Source organism: Daktulosphaira vitifoliae, unplaced genomic scaffold (assembly GCF_025091365.1).
Source record: "Daktulosphaira vitifoliae isolate Bord-2020 unplaced genomic scaffold, ASM2509136v1 Scaffold_1, whole genome shotgun sequence".
Lineage (NCBI taxonomy): Eukaryota > Metazoa > Arthropoda > Insecta > Hemiptera > Phylloxeridae > Daktulosphaira > Daktulosphaira vitifoliae.
Genome location: NW_026099572.1, coordinates 631944 through 656638, shown reverse-complemented (window position 1 = coordinate 656638; position 24695 = coordinate 631944). Strand labels below are relative to the sequence as shown.

At 26.4% G+C, this 24695-nt stretch overlaps 1 protein-coding gene across 3 annotated transcripts; it reads right to left on the bottom strand.

Annotated features, from left to right (window-relative positions):
• Positions 1–467: 467 nt before the first annotated feature.
• LOC126895880 (serine/threonine-protein phosphatase 4 regulatory subunit 1-like) lies at positions 468–23461 on the bottom strand. Of its 3 annotated transcripts, XM_050668174.1 has the most exons (16): positions 23170–23461; positions 22751–22892; positions 16943–17099; positions 7566–7675; positions 7363–7502; positions 7148–7294; positions 5187–5357; positions 4823–5118; positions 4640–4741; positions 3476–3584; positions 2931–3021; positions 2578–2867; positions 2360–2521; positions 1176–1397; positions 846–1122; positions 468–785 (listed from the first exon to the last, which is right to left on the bottom strand). In XM_050668174.1, the coding sequence occupies exons 2-16, from the start codon at positions 22818–22820 to the stop codon at positions 649–651; spliced, it is 2481 nt and encodes an 826-aa protein (XP_050524131.1). In that variant the 5' UTR covers positions 22821–22892; positions 23170–23461; the 3' UTR covers positions 468–648. The 3 variants fall into 3 exon arrangements, with proteins under 3 accessions (XP_050524131.1, XP_050524132.1, XP_050524133.1); XM_050668175.1 differs by lacking the exons at positions 16943–17099; positions 22751–22892; positions 23170–23461 and adding an exon at positions 9601–9998; XM_050668176.1 differs by lacking the exons at positions 16943–17099; positions 22751–22892; positions 23170–23461 and adding an exon at positions 8502–8525.
• Positions 23462–24695: the final 1234 nt, after the last annotated feature.

Genomic DNA, 24695 nt, shown 5'->3' with positions numbered 1-24695 from the left:
TATACAAGACTAGTGAGACCAGCTATGATGTATGACTCAATGTTGGACGGTTGGTAAGAAAGTAGAGCAGAGATGAGAATGCTTAGATAGATGAGTGGAGTGACTAGAGAAGATAAAGAACAAACATAAGCGTTGTCAATCATAGATAACAAGAAATCGACTTAGATAATTTGGTCGTATTACGATAAGAGAAATCTAAAGTTTTAAAGTTATGGAAGATAAAAAAAAAAAAGGTTATTGAATGCGATATTAAGTCGGCTGATGTGTGTGTAGATGAATGTGAGAAATTGTGCAAAGTGAAAGTTTAGGATAAAGGTTGCCGATTCCAAGTAGTTGGGATAAGGCAAGGGAAAAAGGGACATTTTATAGATAAACTTAAAATTAAATAAATTATTCTATATATATTACTGTTATATTTAATTGAAAATTTACCAAAGTATAATAATTTAATATCATAACAACAATAATTATAAAACCATGTAAAGTTTTTATTAATTCAACAGGTTCCATAAGACATTAACTGGCACAGCCATGAGTTGAATTGTATTAATATCATCAGAGTAGTAAAAATAATTTATTAACATAAATATATATATATATATAAAAAAAATAAATAAAAAAATAAAACATCAAAAAATTATAAAAATATTAACTAGTACTAATGCTTGATTCTTTATGATGACCATCAGCAAAATAACGAACATCTCTATCATTGTCTTTGCTTAATTCAGTTAAAGCATTTTCTATTACATCATATTGAAAGTTTTTTATACCCATAAATATAGCTAGAAATTTATTTATTTCAGTTCAGAATTTAATAGACTAATATATAAAAAAAACCTTACAATTATTTGATATTAATAAACTTAATGTTTTAGCAACCATCAATCTAACATTGGGAACACGGTCAGATGATAAATTTAATAATGTAGGCAGTAATTCATTGTTGAAATCACCAGCTGTTAAACATTTTTCACCATAAGATAATATGTAGTAACATATTTGGGCAAACATTTGTCGGCGACTCCATAAATCAGCTTTACCAAAACGTGTTACTATCTCATTTAACATCAACCTTTTAAGGCTAAGATTTTTATTAAGAACTACTAATAGTTCAGGTACCTGAAGTAGAAAGAATTATTAAACTTGTCAAGCTTAATATTAATACAATTTACCAGTGATAATGCAGAAAGGCGCACAGATGATATTCTATCCATCAATAAAGATAAACAGACTTCATAAATATGATGATACATATCAAGTGGTGTAAACAAATGTAAGGATTCTACTAATTGCTCACAAAAATTTTGTCGAAACCGCCAATTCCATTCATAATCAGTTTTTAAAAAACGACACATCATAGGTGCCAAATCACTGCGGACACTAATAGATAACATCTGTAAGAATATAATGATAAGTCAAACAAGTTAAAATTAGATTTCCAAAATAAAAAAAATTTAAACTTTAAAATAAGTTTATATTATAATCAGAATTAAGTTTGTATTCACCACTTAGATATCAGATGAAACACAGACCATAATTTTATTTCATCATATAAAATAAACTATTATATACAAATTAAAAGATAAACATATATTTTAAACAAATACTATAAAAATGCATAATCAGATACTAGGGTAACATATTCATCACTTAGAATAAGATGAAACACGGACCTAAGTTATTCATCATTTATAACAGTCTTTATTGAAAGTCTAACTTATAAAGTTAGTTTTATTTACTTAAAATGTTAGCGTAAAATTGTTATTATAAGGTGTGGCAGTTACTTTCCAAAATAAATAGACCTTAGTTAAGAAATTAAACCAAAATAAATATGAGATGAATCTCGCAATCTTTTTTGTTATTATAAATAGTCAAAATTAGTGGCAGTCAAATGGAGAGAATTTGGGGATAGATTCCCAATTAACATACCTTTTTTGATATTTAAAATATATTAGAAACCTGCAAATTGTATTACATGAAGATACATAAAAATATTATAAAGAGTATAATACTAAGTAAAAAAAAAAAAAAAATTATCATTTCATGAATAAATGCTAATATAAGTAAATTGAATTTAGAACACATTTATTCTGTATAATTAATTAATTTACTTCGAGGGACCTTTTGGACAAATAAACATACTATTATAATACTATAAATTTAGTACTAAGATATCATTTTTATTATTTTGTATAATATTTATATTATATTAATTTTTATTTAAATACTACATTTAATTTATCTGGCATTAATTCATATTTAAACTTTTATAGTGATTAAAAATTATTAAAGATTATTTTTACATAGCAATACTTTACATAGAATTTGACTGTTTTTTTTTTTTAAATATATTTACCCGTAAAAAAGCAGAAAAATTATCAATAGCACCAGATCTAACTTCATCTAGATCTAAAACTAACGACTCAAATATAGGCAAGAGATCTCTAGATGTTGCTTCTTCTCCAATAAAAATAGCTAATTTGTGTATATAAGACGCAGCCTTTCTTCTAACTTTCCACTTAAAAAAAGAATTTATTATTAAATTAGATAATTCAAAATCATTATCTAACATACTGATCTATGTGAAGCTAAGACATAATAGGTATGCCTAAGTAATGGCCAATGGCTGGACCCTATAGTAACAAGTACAGCAGGTAACATACAAGCACACTGCGAAGCAAGATCACTATCATCAAAAGCTCCAGCCATGTCAGCAAAATGATCTAATAAAATAGATGGTACAGGAAGATCTCGAATATCATCCTCAATGACTGATTCATGATTATCTTGTTTATCTTCAATTTTCTTGTATACTGGCTGCACTTCAAATTCTGATTTTTTTAATTCTGAACAATTTAGATTTGCTATAAATAATAATTATAATATTAACATTTAGAACATAAGAAATTATATGACTATTAACTTACTCGAGTTGTTATTCATAGGCACATACCAAAATTTATTTGGAAAAACTGCTTGATGTCTATCATTGTCATTATCTCGTTCATCAAAATCGTTCTAAAAACAGTTAAGGTTAAATAATAATTTCTTAAAATAAAAATTTAATGAAGCAAATATATTGATAAAAAAAAATTAAACTTAAATATTAATAGCCACATATGATCAATTCTTATTATAACAATAAAACACTTTCAATAAATAATATTGATCATAATTTGACAATTTTGTAGTTCTTACTATTAAGGACATCTAATTAACTATTTTAGCACATAAAAATTTTTTTTTTTTCAATATTTTTAATTTTTATGTAGAAACTCATGATATTTACACAGTTTAATGGTAATATGACATACTGAATAAGATAAGTCAAGATTTTTTTTAAAAATGTACATTGATGTACATAAAAAAAAAAAAAAAAAAAAATTAAATTAAATGTGTTGTATGAATAATAAATTGTTATCATTAATAACATACTAAATATTGATATAAAACAAATTCAGAAAAAACTTACATCAAAATTGAAGGAAGTTTTTGCATCACAAATAGGTTCCCTCCAATAAGCAAAAGTACTATATAATTCTTCAGATTCAGTCTTTACATTATAATCAGCAACCCAAAATCTAAACATAAAATATCAAGTAAGTATAAGTAAACTCTTCGAATTTTGATATACCTAACATTATACATTACTTATCAAAACACTAGAAAATTGTTAATAACCAAATATAAACTGTCAGCGCATTCACTCAATCCAATAAAATTGCATATTAATTAAAAATAAAATAATTTACCTTTATTATAATATATAATTTAAATACTTTAATTTAGTAAATAACATGTTCTTCAAAAATAAATCAATAAATTTCAACTCTCATTACCAATTTTTAACCTCTTAGAGATGGGAAAGAGTGGATCGAACTAAAATTTCACCCTAACAAGTCTTAAGGTCATTCAAATAAAATTGGGAGGAATTGTATTAAAATTGTTTTAATAACTTTCTTTTTCTATAGCTAAGTACTCTACACTATTTAAGAGCTTAATCTATGTTTCAAATTTGAAATCTGTATCTTAAGGAGAAATATCTTCAAGTATTAGATAAATCTGGAAAATTGTTTTGTGCAAATATATAATAGCATTACTAGAACTTGACCTACTAGATATTTGATCACCACTAGTTTTTGACTTATTTATTAGTTAGTAAACGATTAGTATTTAGATAAAAAAAAAAAATTATAATAAGAAATAAATTTTTTCCTTCATAATATTATTGAGAAATTGAGCTTTTTAAATATATATATAAATAAAAAAAAATTACTATTTTTTTTTTGTGGCTCGTTTTGTCAATTTGTAATTTTAGGATATTTTTTAAAAATATATTTACTAGGTTTACTGATTAATAATTAAAAAATTAGATGATATAAAAGATAAAATTGCTAATATGAAATCAACTCGAAAAATTAGTTTAATTGTGATGATTACAAAAAGTACAATTTTGTTGACCAGGGTAAGTTTTCATAGAAAAGAGAATGTGACAAACATAGTTTTTTATTAGGACTTATTTAAGTTAGAAAAATAGTTAAAATACCTATGACTATTATAGTTTATAGTATAAACTATAATAGTACACTGAACATAAGCAATATTGAAGGTTTATAAAAGAATCATCAAAAATTACTTATTGTCATTTTTCATTGATGTTTCATTAGACCAAGGTTTTTCTCGATCCATAAGTAATTCTGTTGCTTTAAAATATTCTTGACTTGTTTGGCATCTCATTCTGAAAGTATGATATTATTTCAATAAACAATACAACAGAAAATCCTACACTAATTATAACTAATGAAAAGTTTATACATACGTTATGTAATGTAAATCATCAGTAAAATTACTGACCATCATTAGAATATAAGTCCGGGTAGTGACTAGAGATGTAACAGCATTTTTGGCATATGTTGTAATTAATGGGCCCAAATTTTCTAATGCAGTTTGACGCACAAATTTACAGTGATCACTAAGTAGCCGACTTGCTGCATCAGTTATGGGTCCACATCTCTGGTTATTATTACAGCAGGCAGATAAGGGAGTTAAAATATCTGCACATGTTTTACGAATCGTACTCACTCTATCATTACACATTTCAACAAAACGAGGTAACTAAATTAAAATAAATTAATACTTAACCTATTAAAAAAAAAAAACTTCATAATTAAATAAAAACTCACAAGAACTTTATTTTTTTGTTCTACATTTAAAACATGGCCAAGTTCAGGAAAACTTAATAAGGCAGCTAATCTCACATATATACAATCACTTTGACTTTTGTTAATTAAAAATGGCAACATGGTTTTGTATAAAAATTTTTCATTGACCCTAAGAACTAGCTTTCCTACTAACTGTTAAAATAACAAAAATATATACATAATTTAGTTAACCAATATTCCCATGTAAAAAATAAAAATGTTAATGAAGATATATAAATACATACAAATAGATACATAAAATAATAGAAATATTTCCGTACCTCCGGGGTCAACTATCATAAGTTGAACCTTGAAGTATGGATTCTAAAATGAAATTAATTACTTAGAAATTTGTTTAAATAATTATATACATACATCAGTTTTTTAGATAAACTTAACCAATTTCATAACATATATTCATTTTTTGTTTTTGATAATTGAAATCGTTGCGCTCATACAAAGCTGGCTGTGATACGAATTAATGTATAATTAAGAAAATAGAACGTTTCACTACCACTTTGATGAGAGCCACAATTCCTGTATATCAGATGGATGATGTTGTAAGTACTGCATTGTTCTTTTAATCTGTAACGCTCATCAAAGCTGGCTGTGATATGATTCTTCAATATCTACATTTCACAGTTGCTTTGTGAGCATCTCAAATCAAATAGGAAAACAGTGAAGAACACGAGTAACCGCCAAAATTGTCAAAAACGGCTGTGATATGAATAGACATATCAACACGTCACATCCGATTTGACCATTTGGACGCCTTCAAACACATTAATATTTTGCCATAATTATCAGATATTTAATATTAAAATTATTGTTAAAAAAGTATTAAGAAAAAATAAAAAGTATAATGACTGAATTTTAAAATTTATACAAATATTATAAATGTAACTACTTAATATTATTTATTTTGTTTCTAATTTAATGTAATCTAATTACAAATAAAGAATTTTTCATACATATATAGCTAATTCAGCTCTGTATTTCATGTGTGTGTAAAATGTTCAATAAATAAATGAAAATAATAGTAAAATAAATTGTATACAATCGGTATTGACCTATATACAAGGTGATTATTTTAACATAAGCCACTCAATTTTCTTTAAAATCATAAATTTATTATTATTTTTGACTTTTGTTTATAACATATGTATCTTCATTTATCTTTAGAAATTTCTTGGCTGTTATTCTTTTCTTGCCTAGGTATAAAAATGTTAATAACTCTCTTCTTAAATAACTTTTTTATAAGCTAGTTGAATACATGTTGCCATTAAAAAAAATATAAATGACAGCCCTATATGACATACATATGTAACTAACAAACAAAAGCCAATAAAATTCATTATTTTATGAGAAATATTGTGGTTAGTGTTAAAAGAATCATTCTGTAAATTATACAGAGTGTACATATACATGTATAATTAAAATTAAAAATAAATTGAATTTTAATACATACTAGAAAACAGCTATTTATAAAAATTCTTATTAAAATTTATACCTGAAAGAATAGATGTAAGTACCAGATACATTGGCTCATCAAAGTGGCTGTGATATGAATATTGTAATGTACACTTCACATCCATTTTGATGGCCTATGTTAGGCATCATAAATAGCACACAATTCAAGATGAACAATATCAATCCGGTGCTCATCAAAGCTGGCTGTGATAGTCAAACACAGTTAACACTCTACGACAGCCCGCTTTGACGGCAACAGATAGACTTTTACTTTAATGAAATTGAGTTGAAGGTCTAAGTTAGTGCAACATGAAAGACAAGATAGTGAGATAGGTTTCAATTTTACATCTCACTACCCATGTCTTTCAATTAGCAGCAACCATTATCATTTTTATTGAAGATTATATTTAAACATAAATTATAGTTTTTTAACAATGATACTAAGATTAAATCTATTTTTGATAAATAGTTACCGTGACAATATTATTTTGTACATGGAGATCATCTGTAGAGTTAGCTATCATAATAAGTGCAGGACATACAGTCTCTTCAATTAAATTTTCATTGATCACACCTTTACTTATTATATAAGTTAATACCATTTGAGCACGCATTATAACCTTGAAGAATATAATAAAATCTGTTATCATTTAAGGGAACTCACTAATATTTAAACGAAATATAATACCTGTTCAGCAGAATCAAACAAAGCTTCTATGATTTGGGAAAGTAAAAAAGTTTTAACATAAGATCTTAAGTAATCATATTGATAAAAAACTGTGCATAAATAACCAACAGTACTAACAGTATCAAAACGCATAAGTTTGTCTAAAGGAGAAATTTGGTATATTAAAATAATATAGCATTTCAACTACAATTATAAAATTTTACCTTCGTCTTTTGTCATTTTTTTTATCACAGAAAGTATATCTGGAATCATTTCTAAATGATCCTTTATCACAGATTTTATGCAACATGAGATGTATTTTGGAGTAGTATTCCTAAAATAAAAAAATATTTATTTTGAAGGAAAATAGAAATTGTTTAAATTAAAATTTATGATTAACTAAAATAATATTACATAGTAAATCAATTTTTAGATAATCAGTAAAATATAATCTTATATTAATATATCTTTCGAAATATTTCTTTTTTTATCATCAAAGTAAAAAAATGTTGAATGAGGCTTGAAAGAAAATTTAAACAATCCAAAATTTTTAGTTAATATTATGATACTAAAATATTATGTGAAGTTATAAACATAATTTTAATTTTTATGAAATAATATACATAAAGTACAAAAATTAATACATATTCTCTATTATAACACGCATTTAAAATAATAACAAATAGGGATGATTTAGAAATAAACAAGACATTTAGTGTTCAGCATGTTAGTCATCCCACATTTCCAGTATCTTTCTCCCTAACAATTCAAACACAAAAACAGGATTACCAACTTATGAACATTGTTGTAATATAAAATGTACTGCTCTCGGAAAGAATGAAAACACCAACAAAAGACAGACCATTATCAGAGCACCTTGGCTCTCAATTATTATAAACACGTTTTATAAAGAAAGAGGGACAGAGATTTTGAAAAACATTAGATGACGTATCGTATTCTAAGTCAATTCAAGGTCAATAAATATAAATTGAACCTAACTGTCATCATAAACATACATCCCCTATAAACTATTTTTTAGTTACAGAAGACAGAAACCACTATCAACACAAAAAATAATATGAAAAAATGATGTAACTAAAATAATAATGCTCGGTATCAATATTATATATTTCATAAATAAATTATGTAAGATTACTCACTTCAAAATAAAATAATTTTACAATAAATGTACACAGGAATTAGCACAAAATAATTTAAGCAAATACAAAAAACTTATAGTAATAAATAATAAACATTGTATTTATATTTCATTAGATGAATAGCACAATACACAAAAATTATTATGAGAATCAATAAAAAAAAAAAATTAAAGTTAATAAATATTGAAAACTGGAATGTGAAAATTTTAAATATGAAAAAATAAGATTTTTTACAGTATTTAATTGCCGATTGGGGGTTATATACTATGATGCTCAGGCTCGGGCGTTGTTGGTCACCCCCATTACGCTAGTAGATGACACAGGCACACGAAAACCCCGCGCGATCGATAGCAGTTATTTTTTCCCCTTGCCGCACAATCCATACACTGAAAGGTACTTACCGCCCGGTCATACTACTACGAGCTACGACACCTACCGATAACAATACACGAGCTTTCGACGCGCACATGGGCCAGAACTTGACGTTGAATATACAAAAATTGCATCATGAGACTAAATTTAGTAATAGGTGACATGAATAGGCTTGATAGGGACTAACAATAGGCAGATTGTGATTCGAGTCAAAATGTAATTAATTCGGTTAAAAATCATGCATGGGAAACCCACGTGGTGACAACCTGGAATTCAAAACTAGCATTCCAACGCGCACCCATTAACATTCACGGATCCTAAGAAATAAAACCGCGATTTTATAACATTCTCATGTGTTACATATAATAGTTTCTCTAGACGACTACGCTATTAACGCCAACTAAAAGGTCAAATCCGGCATGTAACATGTGTGCGCGCTAACCCCACCACAACAATTCATAACTATGCTGTCACAAATACGCGGTTCATTCATAAGGACTACAGCATAATGTACGGAGATTATAGAAGGGGTCAGGATCATATTAGGAAGCGCACGCACCGACATAACAACAAACATACACACGTTGATGACGGCAAACTGCGTAGCAACTAGCAAAGAAAATAATCGGCAAGAATAAGATATATGTTTCGACGATGAAGGTATATTGATTCATTTACATTAAGTCTAACATTAAAACGCGGGAACGGGATATTACCAAAAACTTACCTTCTTAAAAGTCGCCTTCATTAGATTAAATAAAATTCTCTTCAACTATATATATTCAAGATTAGATGTACACGGAATGTAAATATCACTACTAGACTTAGAGTTGATTTATAAAAAAACTACAATTAGGCGGTCACAGAAATAAAACGTACGCGCATACGCCGATCTCGAGACGCCACACGATGAGTACTACCATGGCGGTGCACGACGATATACAGTGGCGGTAGTAATGGTGGTGGTACTGGCGAAACGTACCGCCAGAAAGAGAAATGAGAAAGCGGCTGGACGTACACAAACTCATAGCGGAATGCGCGCGCGCTCACGTGAATACATTTGTTTGACGGCAGCCAACGTACATGTGTATGGTAAGATGTGACTCTCGATGGTGAGTACTGCATACGAGGCGCGTGCGTGTGTCAAACGGCGGATATAAAATGTGAGAGTAAAAGAAAAACGAGAGCCAAACCAGTAGGACCAACGGTCGGGTATCCGGTGCGCAGTGCCGCCAACAAATTGTAAAGAAATGATGGTTACAGTTTACAGCTGTCAAAATACATAGTATTTATTTTCATGAGGGTGGGGCTCAACAACAACAGTGAACGAAATGCATGTGCTAAAACGCAAAGGATAAAAACCGAAGTTGATTCTCACACTTTCTCCTATTTGCTTTCGTTGTCCGGGAATCGATTGGCCACCTTGAAAAATCACAATTTGTATCACTTTATATTTAAATCACGCATCTACGTGAGCTTAGTAATGATACAACAAGACATTGTTTTTATTTACATTAAGTAAACACAACTTTTTATAAATTGCTTCGTCTTAAGAATTTATCCGGTGTAGCCTATTAAAAAAATAATGAAAATAAAATTAGGCTTATTAACGTGATAAGTTTTTTACAAAATTGGAAATTTTGATAGAGTAATAATAATTTTAAAAAAATATGAAGATAAATAAATAACACTTAAGATAAAAATATTGGATAGTTTAATTTATACGTGTCCAACAATTAAATTAATACAATAATCTGATGATATAGTTTTAAAAATTATAGTTAATTTTCTCCAAATCGCTTTAATGATTATATTTGTTATAAGGGTTGGAATGAGACTTATATGAGCTCCGGGGCGGTACCTTGAGATAGGACGCAATAAAAAGTATTTAAATAATAAGCCAAGTTATTAGAAATCAAAACATTTTTGGATCTGTGTCTACACGGGTCCGGTAAGTCTAGTACTTAGTCAACATTCCACATACGTTGACAACTTTACAATATATAAAAAAAGGTTCAAATCTCTTCTAAAAAAGTAGCTATATTGGTCAGTAGAAGAAAAAAAAATGTTAATAAAAAACTTAAAAAACAAAATAATATCACGCTTTTAAACCAATGATACCTTACAATTTAAATTTATGAAATTTAGTTTCATAACAAACTAACTATAAAAACACTAGAATTTCAATTAATAAAGAAAATTTAAATTTCGCCTTACAGCTATGAAATTAAGATTTAAGAATGCTATCCAAATACGATTGTATTTGGTCCTCCTATATATATAAAGCTAGAGACATAATTAGCGTAAAATTATTCTGACACTACCCCTCCCTCTCATCTAATAACCACCTTCAATGTTTATTTTAAGATTAACTTCCAAAATAAAAAAATGTTAACAACTCATTAACAATATAAATGTTAAATCTTTAAAAAATTGTATACAAAAGGCTTTACGCAATATATTTTCAATAAATCAGAAATATTTTTAATTTTTTAAATACCTGATGAGATAATATTTGTTATATTATAAAATTAATTTACTTAATAACTTCTATAAAAAATAATAATAATTATCTCTGTAAAAAAAAAAAAAAGGTACTATAAACTCTAGCTTTTCATTATCACCGTGAAGAAAATAAAGTCAGATTTTTTTTTTTCATGATAAAGTATATTACATTAGCTTTAATGTAATATATATGTGTCAGACTTTCCGGAACACTTTCAATAGTAAATTTTTTGTGAAAAAGTTGTAAATTTGAATCCCCCCCTGTTGGCAGGTAAAGATTCAGATTTATGAAAAAAATATATCAAATGATACGTAAGACATCATCGTGCATCTATAAAAATTATATTGATTCGGTTATTTTTAAAAAAGTTATGGCAGTTTTAAGAAAAAATGTCAAAAATTAGCGATTTTTAAATTTGTATTTTTTTTTTTTTTTGGAGATTTCCCCCATTTACGAGGGAAATTTTTTTGCAATTTTTAAGGGTAATGTATTCGACTAGATACACGATTTGTGATATTTTGACGTATCGTTGAAAGAAATCGGTTCCGTGAGAGCTGAGAAAAAGTGGTGACAGAAAAAAAAACACATAATAAAACCAATACCTTCTCTCAGCTTCCCATCGAAGCTAAAATATTTAACTCGAAAACATCGAGTCTACGTATTTTGGGAACAATGTTCGATTATCAACGTTAAACAAAAATTGACACCCTGACCGAAAAAAAAACCTTTATACCTCCTCAGTAACTTCATCACCAAGTAGTATTATCAACATTTAACCAGTTTACACAAGTTTAATAATGAATTTTTCAGTGGGATAACATCCCAATAATTAAATTATTTTTATTTTTAAACATTTCTATTGTCTCTTTTATATTATATAATTAGTTTTATGGTTTTAATGGAGTGATTAGATTATATGTCAATAAATGTTCAGCCACCGGAGATTTATCAACTTCTTGATTTTTAATTTTTCTTATGTGCTCATTAAACCTGACCCCTATATTTCTTTTTGTTTGTCCTACTTATTAATTAAAATAAATTTGTAAGTTTATTTCGGGCACATGTTTGACCACCACTAACATATAATTTTGTGTGCACTCACATAATTATTAATACATTTTATAATAGATTGAAATGTTTAAAAATAAGGTTTTGCATTAATCCTAAAAACATTACCATATATGTCCTAAGATCATAGTTAATGAGTACCAATATTGACTATAATAGAGGACTCATTAGCAATTGTTAGACATAGTGGTGTAGTAGTTATGGTTTTGTTCTAGAGAGGATATACATAAGATAATTCTTTACAATTCCATCTAAACGATAAAAATCTTCTAAAAGAATCTTACTCAATTCACCCCTTCCATATTTCGCTATCGGTCTAACAACAGGGCGAGTCAGACTAACATTACTTATGTTATACTTTTAGAATGAAAAAAGAAAGCCATGCAGCTCTTTTTTATTGAAATCACTACTAAAATCAAAACAAGAATGTAAAAAATGATTTGAAAAACTATGTTATTATTTGAATTAGTGTTAGTGCCATACAGACTCATTTAATAACTTTGAAATTCAATTTACGTTTACTAGTAGCATATAGTTTGATTCCAAATTTGTATAAAATATTTAATATAAATAATTTTAATATTATTTTTTATATTGTATGATATTTAAGGGTTTTGACATATATTTAAAGGTGCGTTTACGAGTGAAAACAAAATCTAGCTATGCTACTTGCTATAATTTTATACTCAATTTTAGTTTTTATTTATTTAAAAAAAAACATTCTATAAAATAATATATCCAAAATCGAATAATAACATTAAGTATATAAGATCAAATCATATAAGGTCATTTGACCTACAAAATTAGTTAAAAAACAAATTTAACAATAATCCCACCTTAATTATCTTTAATACACTGCACAACGCAATATAACTTTTAGGAATTTGTAAACCATGGGAGCAACACAGTAATATTTTTTTTGGGATTATCTATTTTTGTGCCCTAATACATAAAATAACATAAAAGCTACAAAAATTCTGTAATAATTCCACACTATTTTATTTAACGTACAAATTTAGTCGAATTAGAGTAGTTAAACAATTTTTGGAATAAAGATATAATCAAAACTAATTAAATTTTAAGCTTTATTATTATTTAATTGATGGTCAAATATATCTCTTAATTAGAAAATAATATATATATATATATTTTTTAAATTTGAAATAATTAAATTTTAAGCAATTATATTCAGTATTGGGTAAAATTATTTAGCATTTATAAAAACAATATTCTAGTTCTTTTATGAGTTCTTTGTCTCTTATATTATAAATATAAGATAAAAATTAATTTTAACACAAAATCTAACATTTATTACAATTTTATTGTATTCATTAAATACATTGATGCTATTCCATTGTATATTTTCAATGTATTAATTTCGATCTCATATAATTAAAATTTAAAATAATAATTACTTAGAAGTTCAATTTTATGTTCTAATAAATCTTTTATAGGGTAAAGAGACTGAACATTTTTTTCGGTATAAGGCTTAAGGGGCTCTAAAAATGTTGGTCCTGTAGCAAGTGCCCAAACAATTCTGGTTTAAAAATGGCTATGAATTACATGGGTCTTGTAATTCATTAAAATTTACAGTACATTTATAAGAAAAGTTCGATTTTTTTTCTAATGACTTTTGGTGTTTAAATAGATTTTACAACGGAAATATTCAGAACTTAATTAATTTCAATGATTTACTTTAACAAAAATAACCAATAATAAAAATGTTGTTAAAAAGATTTACTCAATTGAGGTATTATAAAATTTGATTATAATTGTAAAAATCCATCGTTAAATTCAGGTGAAACTAAAATCATTTTTTTTTTTTAAATTTATGATTTATATAGCTTATATATAGTTACAAAAAATATGGAATATTATAGACTGGTAGTAGCACACACAAATAGAGTTAAAAAATTAATAAATTACAAAGTAAAATTATTTACTTTTGTAGTTGAATACTTTTATCATATCAAATTTAATTCGACAATAAATACTTTAAAAATATTAGAAAAGAATAATTTTAATTATTTGTATGGATAAAGCTGGTTAAGCTACTTATTTTTTATTAAGGGATTTTTTTTCAATTTTTGAGGATAATATCATCTTTTACTAAATACGAATTGTAATCATTTGACGTATCGTTGAAAAAAGTAGGTCAAGTGAGGGTTGGCAAAATAAATTGTAGCCACAAAAAAAAAAACACATAGTAACATGAATAAGAAATTGCTTCTCACGAGGAGAGACTGTAGTGATGGAATCCTTGATATTTATTGAAGTTATTAAATCTAAATGAGACAAAAATCAAATGATTTGAAAATTTTTTTCTAACTTAAAAAAAATGCAAAATATTAATTACCACAGGCGGATTTGAACCTCATACCTTAAGCGTGAAAGACATATGTGTTACCGATTCGGCAACTGTCCGTTGCTTTCGTCGCATAATAAAATTAGCAATTTAAAAATTATTTTTTCGACTTTAAAAAAGTAAAAATATTTTAATAAGTTTAATTTCTTATGCCTTATGAACTTTATTTTATGTCAATTAAATTATATAATATCATGAAAAACAGTATATACCTCTTGTAAGATATTTTAAAATAAAATAAAATACAAAACCCAGAATTTTAACACAAAAATAGCATATTTTTTTAATACGGTAACCATTTTCACCAAGAATAAAATGTATATTTCGAATTTTTTTTATAGTAAAGTATATAATATAAGCTTTAATTTAAGATTATATAAAACTGTGAATATTTCCGGAACATTTTCAAAAGTTAAGTTGAAAAAGTTGCTTTTTTAAACCCCCCCTGTGAATTGAATAAGTGTTAGATTTTTAAAAAAAATGTATCAAATGAAAGGAAAATATCTAAGGTTTTAATATAAAAAAAAATTATGTTGGTTTGTTGATTTTTGAAAAAGTTATTAAAGTTTAAAGAAAAAAAACCCAGCACAGGGGGGTCGCAGCAAGGTGGTGACGTGGCATAGTTGGATCAAGTATAATGATATCTGACAGTGATTAAAATCACTATCAAAATAAAACGCTTCGATGCATATCTTTAGATAGTGTTTAATTTTAAAAAATTGGTGTATTATTCCAAAAGCTACATGATCTGCTAGTTCCTTATTAATATCCTGATTAAGATAAAGTATGTCGAATGAAAAAGGGATTATTAAAAAATATTATTTCTCATAAAAAAATTGTGTTTTCCATACACTATTCAATAAGTTATAGCATTATAAAGTCAAAAATGTAAAAAATAAAATCGAGAATTTTCACACAAAAATAGCATTTGGTAACCATTTTCACCACGAAGACAAGTCCAGAGGTCAATTTTTTTTTTTTTTATAATAAAGTACATTACATTAGCTTTAATTTAAGATATATATAAAAGTGTCAGACCTTCCGGAACATTTTCAAAAGTTAAGTTGAAAAAGTTGTCATTTTAAATCCCCACCTGTGGGCAGGTTAAGTGTCAGATTTACAAAAAAATATATACGAAAGGATAGATAAAGATATCAAGCATCTATAAAAAAAAATTATATTGATATGTATATAAAATATTAATTCTGCTTAAATAGTCTCTGAATACTACCATTTAATTTGTTTAAATGGTGCTATTGGAACAATAGTATTCTAGAATAATATGCATATTATATTTAAGCTTTTAATTTGTACAAAATTTATCGATAAAACATTAAATTATTAATAATCATAATTATAGAACAACTGTTTTTCAATTTTTGAGTATGTTTTATTTCTTCTTTTAAATATTTTTAACAAATAGGAAAACATAAAAATAAATGTATTTTAGTTCCGGTTAAATATTGGGGTTTCGACAGACAGATTTAAAAAAATAAATTACTACCATAATAAAATTATCACTAGAATAATTTATCACTTTACAATATTGTTTTTTAGATCTTATTTTAATATCTCGTGGGATGAACTGTCGGTATATAACGTTGGCACAAAGAAATCTGCCATTTTATTTTAGCTCTGAATAAAGGTACAGAACATTTTACTGTCTGGCATCGACATTAGTCAGTTGGCACAAATTTGGTGTGGTTAAATTTAGATCGACTTAGCAACGAATGAATCACCATGTGGTGATGCCACAGACATAGAGCGTCTCTAAATACGAACCTATAAGTTAGCGATCCATGCGGACTAAATTAATAAAACAATATCTAAATAAATATATACATATGGTAGTTGTCTTTAAAGGAGGGGTTAAAACAGCTGCTCTGTACTTTTTTTTCAATATTAGCCTCGCGACCCTTGGATAGAAAAAGCCAGGTGGTTAAAACGCGACCGTCAGAGGGTCTTATACAGTAAAATGAAAACTTCTATTTTTGCCTGTTATATACTAGTAGTTAAAACATACTAAGATTATAAAGAATATAAAAAAAAATTACAAGAAGAAACCTTATATTAATATATTACTAAATGTAAAATTAAAAAATAATAATTGATTTTTTTTATTCAATTTACCTTATTTCTTCAGCAGATGCGTTATACATTTGTTGAACAGTTTCACTAGGCAAGTGGTCGTTTTGCTGAACACCAGCAAAATCAAATATTTCTATAGATTCTTCATCGCCAGCTCCTTCGTTATTTTGTATCATAAGTCTTTCAATACCAGCTCCGACTGCAAAGATTAGAATTTAATACCGTTGGAATATCAATAAAAATTTTATCTTTTATTTTATAGGCTTTAAAATGTTTTAATTTGTAATATTTGAAATAATAACTATATGATAATACTTTTGTGTATAAAAATATTTAGGGTCATATTAATGGTTAGTTCATATGAGTAAAGTTGCACTTAGAATATTTAAATAAAGGCTTAAGGATAACTTAAAAATTAATTGTGAGTTATTTATGCAATTATTATCCAGTTAAAAATAAAATGTATCATCTCAGATAAGTATCAAAAGATTTTTTTTTCAATTGTTTTTGCCATATTAAATAATAAATATCAATTTATATTTTAATATTTGATTACGAGCGTTCATTATTAGCCTTTATATGTCTCGTACGGATGAAAAATGAGATTAGAATCAACTCAAACTATTTATTATTTTGACGAAATAAAGTGATAAATTGACCAATATTCAAAAGTATTTCTCCGTAAATGAATAAATTTAATTTTTCAACGCCTTAAGTCTCGAGTCATCGTCACTAAAAATGATAAAATCACTTGTAGTGTTTGACCAGAAAGACGTACGCAACACACACTAACTTGAATCATCGTTGTTTATAAAAAAAAAAGAAAAATAAAGTACGGTCTTTTAAGATGATAAAATTGACAAATAACTGAATAAGACATCGAAATTTTTTTAAACACCAAAGAATATATTTACTACAGGTTTGATTGGATTTTCTAGTTCCATCTTAATAGCTTGTCGATTTATGAGTAATAATAGCATCAAAAATTTAATAAACGTATCCTTGGAAGATAGAGATGACCATTTAACTAATAACTATTCCATAAATATATAAATAAATAAATTTTGCATTTTAAAGATAAAAATCAATATTTTTTTAATATTTTTATTCTAGATTTTTAGTCATAGGCGTCGAATAATGGACCTATTAGATTAAACCCTCCTCAGTTTACAAATAAGCCCACCAAACATTTCGCAAAATTATTTGCTTTGTTATAAAAAAATTACTTTTCAGAGATAAAATTATATGTAAAAAATAGACCACTAAACGTTTTTAATGTATACTTTACCAGTTTTTTTATGAACATTTGCATGCTTTCTTTTTCTTAAGTTTTATAGTGTGTGAACTTACGAACCATGATATTAACTTTAGAAATCTTGTTAAGTGAAGTTTAAACAAATTAGAAAAAAAATTTTTTTTAATAGTTTCTTAATTAACGTGTTCACTGCATATTGAAATAATAACAAAACCAACAATTGGCTATTAGTGGCGGAGGGTAAATCAATAGTAATTACTTTCTCCTATATTTTTTTTAGTAAATTAAAAGCATTTTTTATGATCAAGCTGTAATCCAACCTTATAAAGTTGATATTTTCTCTAAAAAATGGATTCCTAACATATAGAATTTCCTACAAGTTATACAAAATCAAGTCATTAATATATTTATTTTCGATGTTTTTTTATAATTCATTCGGTTCATCTTAAAAACTGCGTCCCTTCGATTCAAAAACAATTTTTACAAGTCTGGAGAATGTAATCGGGCTTGGTTCATTGATCGCTGTAAGTCACGAGCGCGCGCATTGTATGTTGACGGAGGCACTGATGATAAAACAAACCACGTGTTGTTCACATGGAACCAACCGTAAACAAGGGCAGACGATCAAATATGTAAAAACCTGTTATTGATAAGAACAGTCATTTTAATGTAAAAATTGCGATAACCGTTAACACTTTAAAAATTCATATACCCTAACATGAACATTAAGTATATTTCCACAAAAAAATCTCAAGATGATCCTTTGCTACCCTGATATTACTAGTATGAACGCTGAAGCAGGTAAACAAGGGAAATGAATGCCAAGAATTTATCGACATAAAACCGGTTTTGATTACTGAAATGAACAGTACACAAAAGCGACGAAGTATTTTGTCGGACCTCTATAGACCAATGGAAAGACAAACATGGAAGTAAACAATACACACGTTTCAGTATTATATTTTCACGAAGTAGTAAAAATTTAAATCATTGGTCAGAGTATCACGATAATTTTATATTCATATAACTTATACCATATGTGTATTTTATGATTTTCTAACAAATCTTGTAATTTAATGACAATTTAAGAATTTAACTCTAAAATATTCTGATGAATAAACTAAAAAAAAATATGATGAGTAAAAAGTATTAGCGAACGAATATGACATATGAACCAAACTTATTCTTAATAGAATTAAAAAATAAGTCTACTGACAATAATTAAGTAGTATATCAGAAACATATATTGTGGTTCAGTGGGTATCATCGCCTCTGTCGGCATCGTTTTTTCATAACTATATCAAATATAAAACAAGAGGGAGTACGTAGGGGCGGTATTAAAATTTTACACGGTATGTCAAAACTCTAAATAAATCTCTGTAATATAAGTAAACTTGATGGCGGTGTACAAAGTTTTTCCTATTGAGGGAAAATTGATACTTGAAAATAATTTTAGTAACTCTTTTTATATTTTTTTAGTAAGATAGATTAGGAGGAACTGGCCTTTAAAAAAAAAACTGGTTACCTGAATGAAACCTAACTAAAAATAGGTCATAATTAACTAGATACTTATATATAGTAATAGGTAACACAATCCTATAATCAATACTTTTCAAGCAATTAACAAAATAATTAAAAATTGCTAATAAGTATTCAGGGGTCTTAACCTCCTGAGGCCCCCATAAATCCACAAATGGCTTTATCAAATATGATTGCACTTGAGCTTTTTTCTCCATGAGAGAAACATAAGTGGTAGTACATTCAAATCTACTACCATTTAAATAAATAAAATAACTAATATTATTATTTATTTACACAAATAAAGTCGTTATAATTTTAATATCAGTTCACAACTGTACAAAGTAATATGTTAACCATATTCAATTTTTCACAAAATATATACAGTATTAAAAAAAAATATTTTAGTTTTATTAATTACATATATGTTTTAAATAACTTTTATTTCTTTTTCATTTATTAACATTTTTATACAACTGTGCCTTTTCTCTCATTCTACACTTTAAAATTGTCAAATATAAAATGTTTAGATTTATAAATCATGACATGATACTTCCAATACACTTTTTTTAAATCCCTAGAAGAAAACTGATTTAAATTTGGGAGATCTATCTAAATGAGGTTTAGTTACCAAAGTTTAAAAAAATTTTAAATAGAAATATTTTAAGAGAGAAATTAAATTATATAACTCAAACATTTTTTTTCAAGTATAGCATAACATCAAAAAATGTTATATTAAAGGAAAACACAACTCATTTTTGATTAGAAAAAATATTGAAAATGCTACAAAATTTAAATCTTACTAATGGTGAAATTATAAAATAACAATAGTAAATTTTAAAAACAAATGAATTAAGATTTTTTTCAAATTTTTATTTTCAAGACAAATCACCAAAATAAAGCTTTATTAGATGAATCTGCTATTCATTTTGTCACTAGAAATAATTAGTGCATATTTAAATCAGTAATGGTCTAATGAGAAAATATTTTTTATTAAGAGAAATTGCTTTATCAATTATTTATAACAACCTTACAATTAATATAACAATTAAACTTAAAATTGTCAATGAACACAAATTTTTTCCAAAAATAATAGTGATATGATAACTTCTTTATTAAAATAAATATTCAGGATTATTAAAAAAATATAAGTTAACAGTTAAAAGCATTTAATATTTCCCATAAGAATGATGTAAATTTTGACATTTTACACACTATGTTTAAAACATAACAACCAAATAACAAAACAAAATACATAAAGAAATACTATACATTCATTATAAATTAAAATTTAATATATCATAGTAACATGTATCTTAGTGAAAAAATAAAAATTGTAATAATTTATATTATAATTTGCTAACTTTGAGCTAATGATAGATAGAACCCATGTTTATAATATTGAGAAAAAAGTGAAGTGTATTGCTAAGGAAACATCAAATTATATTTTAATTATAACTGATTATCAGAAATATTGAAAAAATTTGTTCAAAAGCAACCTAATTTTAGAAGATAGTTTTTCAGCATATTATACATGATGTACAAATTAAATAAACATGTGTGCCATAACCAAGAAAACAATTAACTGGGTCATCAAAAAAAGATATAATTTGATATATTCAAACTGTTAGAAAACAGTAAAAATGTATTTTTAAATATCTTTTATAACCAAGATGGCTTAAATAAAATATTTGATGGATACACAAAGTTAAGAAAGAAATATTACCCTACATTGATTTAAGGATAAACATTTGAAAAATCTAAAATTCCTACAATAAATAAATACATAACCAACTACTATAAGTTCACACCTAGTTTTATCATCCAATATTGAATATGTTTATCCAATACAGTAATATAAAACTTTTAAACTTTTTGACCATTAAAAATTTCAACTTATTTTTTCACTTTACAAAAATGATTATAAGTCTATAAAACACCACATAATGAACTCAAAAATTAATTTTTCAACATTTTGTTGTTACTTAAATAAGTGATAAAAATGTTGAAATCTTTATATTTAACATATTATTATTATGAGAAGTTTGAAAACCTTATTGAAGTAATACACATTCATATTGTTAACTATAAACTTTTTCGTATGAATGATTTTAATTATTTAGTACAACACTTAACCAAGAACATACTAAGAGGGATTTAAAAAATTCCTTTCAGATACGTTGATAACCTATTCATGGTTACCACAATTTAAAAATTTTCAAATTTCATGATTTTCTGTTCATTTTTAAAAAAATTCCATACTTGATGGTTCAAGGAGCAAGGCATACATTAAATATGTAGGGGATGTGTGAATTCATAAACCTTCCCATTATTTTTATAGTTTGTTTACCATTTGGAATTTAAGTAGGAGTATAATCTTAAAAATACATCTTATCTACTCCTTCCTAACACAAAGGTATAAGTATAAATTTATAAGGTGATTTGTATACATTACCCCTAAATATTTTTTATATAATTTAATTATACTATATTATATTTAGGCAGCCTACTTAGCTTAATTTTAGTTATTATAGATCTGGACATAATGCCCATGCACCTAGACCTGTTGGTCCATTGTGTGCAGGGCAGCCTACTTAGATGAAGTTGTGAATAGGTCAGAATGTATCGCGTCTTGGTATACAAGTACCAAATTGATTCTACTGTGCTAGTCTGTAGAGGTTTTCGTTTCTTCTCTAATACAATAATACCTTTCCAGAGAAAATACTATAGATAGAGTAATAATAATTAAATGAAATATGATTTTAACCCTCAACCCTACCTTTACATAGTCAAAATATGATAAGTTTATTAAATTTTCATTTAAATTACAAGCAAAATCATAAAAACATTTCTAAGATTTCCTATACCATTATATAATGATATAGGAAATAAATAGTCATTTTAAAATGACCTCACTTTTCAAAGTTTTCTAAACTTATAACAACCATAAATTTAAATTAATTTTTAAGATTTAAAAAAAAAAATTATTTCATGTTCACTAAGCCCAAAAATTGCGTAACATTTAATGTGTTTGCCTAATTTTCTATAAATAACTCTAAATAAAATATAATATTTACCTTGGACGAAAGATCCCAAGAACAATGATCTTTTATTTTCTTGAAAGGTCATGGCGACAGCGTGGTTCATGTCAATGGTGTCGTTATTGAGAAAACGATTGCCCGGTCAATTGGGCTGATATGGCGGCCAAACCATAGACGCCTTGAAATTTAGTGTAAATAGACTTATATTTATTATAACCAAAATCAAATTAAGACTCGCGCGCCATTAATGCTATATAGCAGAACGTAGTAAATAAATCGCAATTTAATAAGGAGTTAATTGCTATTCCCGCTATCAGAACATTGACTAATGACAACCATAGTGATGGCGGAGAGGCATTGAGGAGCAAGCAAAAATGACGGACAGCAAAAAAGCCAAGGAGGGGAATTTTTGCGCGCGTACTAATTCAGCATGTGTGAGTTTACAACGGACTTACCGTAATTCAAATATAAGCTAAACGGTTACTTCTATTATCAAATGAATAAAAAATTCCAAAGTAACAGAAACAAGTTGGTGGGCGACGTCTAGGTATTATTCAAACGATGATCAATAAAATATTATATATCAAATACTCATGGCTTCATCAAACTGAAATATGTGCGAGTAAAAGTATATACAATTATAAAACTTCAAGTTCGTAAGCACAGATTTCCAAGAATTTAGATTTCATTAATTAATCTTAAAATCACTCACAATAACGATGATAGTCGCGCCATGACGGAAACATCAAAACAATAAAAAACTAAACAACAGAGTTAGGGCAGGCGTTCAAACTGTATTATAGAAAATACCAAAGAGGTTTCGTTTTATACTAATATTATTAAATTTCAAAAGATGTCGCTACTCTATATCAGAAGTATTTTGAATGAATGAATTTAATACATATTTATTATTTAAAATAATAATATTAATAAATAAATAAATTATTTTAATCAACTATTTTTGTGCAGCGTTAGATTCGATTAACAATTATAAACAAAATGTCAAATAATTAATTGATCCTTATATTCAGAAGTTTAACTGTAAATGTAAATATTTAGGTGTTCCAGACCTAATTGACAACGCTTATAACTTATGAAACAATTATCATTTTGTTTTTAATAATTATTACCTTTTGAGGCATATTTTTTATTATTTATCACTAAAAAGATGTAAACCTAGCACAGCGAGAACGTGGCATAGTTGAGACAAGTATAGAACGATATGTGTAACAAATATGACAGTAACTCACTTTTACTTACTTTTCATATCAAAAATAAAATTTATTTTTTGATTCACTCTAAATATATATATATATTATATATATATATATATCAATTTTCTAAATAGTTTAATTCCGATTCAAATCTTCTAAATTTTGATTAAAATTATTATAAGGAAAGTAGGACCTAAATTCAAAAACCCTCATAATCTCAAAGTTGAATTCAAATAAAAAATTTTTTTAATAAAAATAGTATGTTTTTTAAAGTATGACAGCCATTTGTGCATAAAGATGAGTTGTCCGGGACAACACANAAGTATGACAGCCATTTGTGCATAAAGATGAGTTGTCCGGGACAATACAAGTTTTATTATAACATATGATTGAAGCTCAGAGTAATTTCGAAACATATGTTGAAAAAGTAAATTTTTCATTCAAAAAACGCCAATTCAAAACCCTCCTGTGTGCAGGTAGAGTCAGATTTTCAAAAAATGCATCAGTAAAATTAATACCTTTCAGGTTCGTATCAAAACTAAAAAATTTATTTTTTATTTTTAAAAAATTATTTTTATCGCTTATAAAAATTATGATAGATCGATAACAATTTTGAGATTGAGTTTATTGAGTTACAAACATTTTAATACATAGAATGGACATGTAGTATATGGTGTGGTTACAGCTCATGTTAAGTGCGTATACTCCACGCGCGTTCCATACCCATTATACGTTTTAAAATGCTTGTGAGTCAATGAGTACTCATT